This window comes from Corvus moneduloides, chromosome 26, assembly GCF_009650955.1.
Source record: "Corvus moneduloides isolate bCorMon1 chromosome 26, bCorMon1.pri, whole genome shotgun sequence".
NCBI lineage: Eukaryota > Metazoa > Chordata > Aves > Passeriformes > Corvidae > Corvus > Corvus moneduloides.
Genome location: NC_045501.1, coordinates 4,986,198 through 4,993,562, shown reverse-complemented (window position 1 = coordinate 4,993,562; position 7,365 = coordinate 4,986,198). Strand labels below are relative to the sequence as shown.

Here is a 7,365-nt window from a genome sequence, read left to right as displayed (position 1 = left end):
CTGCCATCACCTCAAGGGACATTCCCAGCCTTTCCCAGGGACCCCGGGGGGCTCCAGCTTTGGGGTCCCTCTCAGTGACACTGCGGGAAGGGAGAGAGTGGTTGCCCCCAAGGAGGGGATTTTGGAGGGGGAGAGCATCAGACCCACTGGTTCTCCTCGTGCCCTGGGTTTCAGGGTACTTTGGCCACGGCCCCCTCCCCCAAGAGCCTCTGCACCCCAGACAGAGCCCTGGACCCCCGAGGTGAGGCCAGCACTGCGTCTCCCCCAGCTGTGGGTCCCCTGTCTCCCCCTTCTCTGCTGTCACCGCAGGGTGTTGCAAGACCCACGACAACTTCTGCATCCGGTGGCTGCTGGGCACTGGAGGGGGAACTGGGCCGGGGGGGGACTGGGGCTGGCACTGCTTCCTCCTGCTGGCTCCCACCAGCTCCAGGTGCCCCACAACTGGCACCCTGTGGGGAGAGCGTGTGTGTGTGTGCGGGGGGGCGAGGGGACATGTCCCAGTGCCAGGGGTCCCTGTGCATGGCACCTGCCCCGGCCTGGGGTCCTGGTCCCATCCTTCAAGTGCTGATCCCCTCACAGTGCCAGCGGTCCTGTTTCATGGGTGCTGGCCCTGTGCCCTGGATGTTGGCCTCATCCTATGGGTGCTGGTTCCATCCCGCAGGCTTCGACCCCATCCTGTGGATCCTTGCCCTGTCCTACAGATGTTGGTCCTATCCTGTGGATGCTGGCTGCATTCTGTGGGTGCTGGCCATGGTCCCCCTCCCCTAAGAGCTCCTGCACTCCCTAGACAGAGCCCTGAACCCCCACCCCAGAGGTGAGGCCAGTGCCATGTTCCCCATGGGTGCCTGTCCCTGTCCTACAAGTGTTGGCCACATCCTGTGAGTCCTTGCCCAGTCCCATGGGTTCTGGCCCTGTCCCATGGGTTCTGTCCCAGTCCCAGGGGTTCTGGCCCAGTCCCATGGGTTCTGGCCCTGTCCCATGGGTTCTGTCCCAGTCCCATGGGTTCTGGTCCCAGTCCCATGGGTTCTGGTCCCACCCCACAGGAGCTGCCCTGCCCCGAGGCCATTGGGGCTCTCACCAAGGCGCTGGCAGCTGAGTGCTTGGAATCCTTGAAGAAGGTGAGGATTCCCCCTTCCAGCACTGTCCAGGAGGAGCTCCAGTTCTTCCTGGGGAGCAGAGCAGGGGTCATACAGTGGGATAGCACAGCCCCTCCACCCTGCTGGACTCCTGTCGCCAGTTGCAGGGGACACCGGGATGTTCTTACCGGAGCCGCTTCCCTCTGTCCAGCGTCTTGGTCCGGTTGAGCACCCCAGCTTTTTCGAGGCTTTTAAACTGGAAAGTAAAGGTGGGGGTGTCAAATTTGCCCCCTGCTCTCCCCGGTGCCAGGGTGGGGGCAGGCTGGGTGCCCCTCGCTGCGTGCTCACCTTTCCTCCTTGGTGCCCGCTGCCGGTGACCCGGTGGCGTGCCAGGCCAAGAGCCCGCTGTCCTGGCTGGAGCCGCTGCTGGCCCGCTCATGGCGGCGCCCGATGGCACCTGGGCAGGGAGGGGTCAGGTGAGGCCCAAGGTGCCCCTGCCAGGAGGGGGCTGTGCTGTGCACCCACGGCACCCCAGAGCCCCTGCAGCCCCTGCTCCGGGGGCTTGTGAGGACGTTTATCCCTGGCAGTTACCCCTGTCTGCATCTTTGGCCCTGTCCCCATCCCCATTGCTGTCCCTGTCCTTGTCCATAACCCATCCCTGTCCCTATCCCAGTTCCTATCCCTGTGCTCATTCCTCTTCCATTCCCTGTCCCTTTCCCTGTCCCCATGCCCATCCTCAGTCCTGTCCCAATCCCTGTTCCCATCCTTTCCCATCCCTATCCCGTACCGTGTCAGGGGCGAAGTGCTCGGGGTAGAACACGATTCCCTCGGGGTGGCTGTGCCCATACCAGCCTGGAGGTGAGCCCAGCTCCTCAGGGCGCCTCGGGGACAGGCAGAGAGAGGCCCCCTGATCATAGGAGCCCACGGGTGAATAGTCTTCCTCGGGATAACACTCCAGCTCATCTGGAGACAGGTCGGGATAATCCGTTTCTGGAGTGGGTGGCTGGAGAGAAGAGACTGGTCAAGATCTTGTGCCCTACCAAGAGACCTGCATCCCTGTGTGGCTTGCCCAGGTGGGGGCTGCCCCATCTCCATCATCTCCATCTCCATTCCCATTCCATCTCAATCCTTGTCTCCATCTCCATTCCCATTCCTGTTTCTATCTCCATCTCAATCCCAGTATCCATTCCCATCTCCATCTGCACCTTCATCTCCATTCCCATCCCTGTCTCCCATCTCCAGCTTCATCCCTGTCTCCATCTCCATCCCATCCCATCCCTGTTTCCATCTCCATTCCCCTCTCTTTTTACATCCCTGGATCTGTTCCCATCTCAGTCTTCTTCTGTCTTCATCTCCATTCCCATCTCCACCTTTGTCTCCATCTTCATCTCCATTGCATCTCCCATCCTTTCTCAATCTTCATCTCTGCCTCCATTTTCATCCCACCCGTTTCCATCTGCATTCTCATCCCTTCCTACCCCTGTATCCATACCCTTGTCCATCTTCATCTGTCTTCATCTCCTTTCCCATCTGTCTCCGTTTCCATCTCCATCTCAGTCTCCATTTCCACTGCATCTCCCATCCCTTTCTCAATCCCGATCTCTGCCTCTGTCTCCGTTTTCATCCCATCCCTTTTTCATCTCCATTCCCATCCCTGTCTCCCCCCATCCCAAGCCCATCCCCGCGCCTCGCTGGGTGCTCACCCTCTGCTCCATGGGGCCGTACCGCGTCCCCCCAGGGTGCATCTCCCGGGGGCTGCCTGTGTCTCCCGCAGTGGGGGGGTCCCACGACGTCTCACCTGTCACCGAATTATAGAAAAAAGTCTGTCCGCTTCCTTGGTCCACGTGCTGTTCCCACTCGGGAAGCTCCGGGCTGTGTGCGAGTGAGGAGGCGGGAGAGGCGGCGGGACTCACTCCATCGGCCGCCTGCCCAAAGGGACAATCCCACGTGGTCTCGCCCGTCACCGGGTTATAATAAAACAAATGTCCACTGTCCGTGTCCGTGTGGGTTTCCCAGTCCGACACGGAGCCGCCGGGCTCCTCTGGGGCCGAGCTGGCGGCTGCGGCCTCTTCCCGCAGCTCCTGGATGTTGAGGTAGATGGGATCGGGTGTCTCCTCTGACTCCTTGCCTGGGGGGACACGGATGTGTCACTACGGCAGCTGGGACGGTGTTCCTGGGATGTCCCCACTGTGGTGTCAGTGGCAGCTGGGTGAGGGGCTGAGGAGCCGGATCCTGCCCTGGCTGCTGGGTCACCCCCCTGCCCGGGCCCCCCAGAGCATGGGGCAGGAGGTGCTGACGATGGGGTGTAGGTGGCTAGGAGGTGGAGAGGGGCACCCACAGCACCCAGAGTGGGGCAGGGAGCACCCACTGGCCATGGAGAGACATCGGTGTCCCAGTGCCAGCACCTGTGTCACTGCTGTCCGTGTCACCTGTGCTGGCGGCACCCTCACAGCCAGCACCACGTCACTGGCACCTGCATCACCCACTGCGGGCAGCACCTGCAGCAGCACCCGCACCGCCGGTGCCCGTGTCACTGCATCATCAGCACCTGCAGCAGCAGCACCCACATCATCAGCACTGCCATCACTGGTACCCATGTCACCCACATCATCAACAGCCGTGTCATGGGTACCCACTCATGCACCACCTGCACCATCCACAGCCACATCACTGGTACCTGCATCACCTGCTGTGTGCAGCACCCACATCATTGGCACCCAAACCATGAACACCCACAACCTCTGCACTGATATCTGCGGCCCCAAGACCTCCAGCCTGATCGTCCCCTGCACCCCCAGACTCTGCTCCCACCTCCCCAGCACAAGCACCCCAAAACTCACACTCATCTCACCCACGCTTGCACCCCAGCACCCTCAACACCAGCCCCCAGGACACCTCCTGCCCCACATCACCGATACCAGCACCCACATTACCTGCATCCTCATCACCTGTGCCCTGGGACACTTCCAGCACCCACAGCCCTGGCCTCCCCCTCAGAGCCGGATGCTGAACCAGACAGTCCCACCACTGTATCCCAAAATAACATCCCCAGCACCAGCCTGGCTGACTCCCCACTGTGGGGCTGCTTGGGGTGGGGGATGTGTCCCCTGGGACCAGGAGGGTGCTGCCAGCAGGGAACCCCCTCCTGGCACCCTTTGATCTCCCCAGTTTTACAGCCTGAGTCTCTCACTAATGGCTGTGGGGACAAAGGTCCCAGCTCCAGCCCTGCCCATCACCCTGAAGGAGGTGACAGCGGGTGCAGTGTCCTTGGGGACACCCTGGATCAGAGGGGGACAGCAGCTCGATGAAACCCCCTCATCCTCCCCCCCATCACCCCACGACCCCCCCATGGTGAGCAGGGCCAGAAGCCACTGGGGGGGGGTCACCCTCCTCCTGGGGATGAGGGACATGGGGGTGGCAATGGGGGATCCCTGGCACGGAGCCCCCCAGCACCTCTCTCCTCCCCATGGGTGCATCCCTGGGGTGGTTCTCATCCCTGGGGGGGCCGGGTACCCCTCCCTGCTTTGGGATGGGCATGGTGACACCCGCCGGTGCCCATAAACCCCCAGGGAAACCCAAGGGGAAGCATGGGGAGGGCTGACCCCAAAACACCCCCCTGTCCCCCGGCTGGGTGCACCCTCGGGTGCTGCCTACCTTCCCCAAGTGCAGCAGCTGCAGCACCCTGCTCCGGGCCCGCTGCGGACCCCCCGGCGCCCGGTCACCCATCGCGGTGACACTGGGGCAGCACTGGGGGCACCGGGGTGGGGACAGCCGTGGGGACACCGAGAGGCTCCGGTAACACCGCTGGCGCCCTGAGCCGGGCCCTGCACCCGCCGCTTCCTGCCGGGTTTGGGGAGCGGAAGAGACGCCCAGGGCGGAATTGGCTTCTCTGGGGGTTGTTGTCACCCGTCCCCCACAACCTTCCACTCGCCATCCCCTCCGGCAAAGCCAAGGTCAGGCAAGCAGGAATTGCACTGGGATGATCCCCGAAAATTTTGGGTGCCCCGTCTGGTGTCACATTGCTCCACCGAAGGCTGATCTGGGGCTGCTGTGTCCCCGCAACACCGGGATCGTTCCATCCCATCCCATCCCGGCGGGTGCACATGGTGGCAGGATCATGGTCCTGCCATGCCCGATGCCGGATGGTTTTGGCACCGGTTGGATTTGGGCAGGGAAGGGGAATGCCCCCGTAGTGGCACTCGGGGGGGACTATGCTGGCTCACCCCCAGAGGGGGGTCGGAGGCTTTGGGTGTGCAAAGGGCACAGCTGGGGGCACAAGGTGTAAAATGGGGTAAAAATTGGGTGGGAAATGGGGGGAAATGGGGTGAAAATGGGGTGTAAAACATAGCCCCCCACCACCAACACCCCATTTCCTCCAGCAACTCCCCCAGGTGGCACAATCCCTCCAGCCCCCCTAGAAGTGGAGGACACTCAGACTTGGGGTGCTCCAGGTGCTTGGGGTTACTCCAAAGTGAGGTGCTCGGGGACAAGTGAGGAGGGGACAAGGTCGTGGGACCCACCCCTGTGCCGTCACTGTCTCACCCCGTGTACCCCAGCCCGTGTTGGCGGCAGGTGAGCAGCCGGGGGGGAGCCCCACCCTCGGGTGACCCCGGGGGAGGGGCAGCCCAGGGGGCTCTGGGCAGGGCCCTTTGCTACTTACTGGTGTGGGGTGAGCGTGGCTTTGGGGTGTCGGGGCGCTGGGCTGTGCCGGGGTGCACCCAGCACCCACCTCGGTCCCTGGGTGCTGCGCCCAGGTGAGGCACCCGCCCCGGCAGGGAGGAGCTGCCGCGCCTGTTAACCCCTTTCTGCCTCCTCTGATCCCGGAACGCTCCGGGAACCTGAGGGGGACACCCCAAAGCCCCTCTGGGTGGCACCGAGTCCCCCTGTCCCGGGGACCACGGGGCTCTGGGGCTGGGAGAGCCCAGGGGTGCCCATGAGGGGGGAACTGAGGCACGGGGCAGGGGGCTGAGGGTGAAGAGTGTGCGGGGGGGCCCCAGTGCAGGCGGTCACTCACAGCCCCGAGACGGTCAATTCTGGTAAACCCGTACGGGGGGGTCACATGCAGGTTTGTCCCACGGGGTCAGCTCGGTGGGGGGACTTGGGGGGTCCCAGCGGTGGCTGCGGTGCCAGGGTGTCACCTCACCCTGTGCTGGAGGTCTCAGTGGGGGAACACGGCCACTGAATCAGCCGAGGGGCTCAGGCTCAACACCCCTACCCGCTACTCCCCCCCCCCCAGCGCAGCTTCTGGGGACAGCAGTGGGGATGTCACCGTACCTGAGCCGCGGGGCCGGCCCCCGGCCGCCTCCTGGCCACGTCCCTGTCCTTGCCGGAGGCGCAGAGGGTCTCGGAGCGGCTCTTCCCGAGCGGGCGAGCGTGTCCTGGGGGGTCCCCCCGTGCCCCCATGGCAGTGGCACCGCGTGGTGCTGGTGTCACCCGCGCCAGGTCATCCAGGGACTGCGAAGGTCTCACAGGCTCAGCGGGGTGCGGGGTCAGCCCCTGGAGGACCCGAAAAGAGCTGAGTGATGGCGGTGAGTCCCTCCTGGGCACCGAGTCCCTCCTGGGCACCGAGTCCCTCTGAAACACCGAGTCCCTCCTGGGCACCGAGTCCCTCTGGAGCATCGAGTCCCTGCGGGGCACCGGGGCACCCTCCTGCCGGCTCGCCCGGCTCGGCGGCGCCGATGAACCGATACTCGTAGGCTGGCGGGGGCTGAGGGACGAGCGTGGCCGGCTCTGTCGCAGCAGGTCCTGGTGGCGGGGGGTCAAGCGGGGCTGGGGCGGCGATGGGTGGCAGCTCCTTGACGTACTGGGCCGGGATGTAGAAGGGTCGGGCGTCCCCGCTCCTGCGGACGTGCCACCAGTGCGGGTTGGTGCGTTTGAGCAGGACATAGCGCTCGTTGGGTTTGATGGACACCAAGGTGCCGTCCTTGGCGCGGTACTCGAAGCCGTACTCCACCAGCACCAGCGCCTCCTCCGCCGGCCCCGCCGCCTCCATGGCCTCCCGGCGCCTCCGCCTGCGGGACACGGGGCAGGGAAAAGGTGACGGCAGCGCCCAACCCGTCCTGGGGCGAGGACCCCCCAGCTCAGCTCCCTCGGGGTCCCCGCTGAGCTCCAGCCCTATGCGGCAGCTCCGCAAACCGCCCGAACCTGCTGGAACAGCCCTGGGGTCACCGCCACCATCCTTACCACCATGCCCGAGACCCCAAAGCCGCTGAGCCCCAAGCTGCTGAGCCCCCGAAGCCCCGGGCCCCCGGGCCCCGCTCTCACCTGCGGCCGGCGCTGAGGCGGGTGC

The 7,365-nt window shown here is 64.5% G+C and overlaps 1 protein-coding gene across 1 annotated transcript; it reads right to left on the bottom strand.

Annotated features, from left to right (window-relative positions):
* Positions 1-1,354: 1,354 nt before the first annotated feature.
* LOC116455822 (rho GTPase-activating protein 27-like) lies at positions 1,355-7,259 on the bottom strand. Its single transcript, XM_032134106.1, is given in 6 exon segments — positions 1,355-1,367; positions 1,448-1,533; positions 1,864-2,079; positions 2,780-3,226; positions 6,351-6,714; positions 6,716-7,259. Coding segments are annotated over 6 exon segments (1,479 nt in total). The 5' UTR covers positions 7,069-7,259.
* Positions 7,260-7,365: the final 106 nt, after the last annotated feature.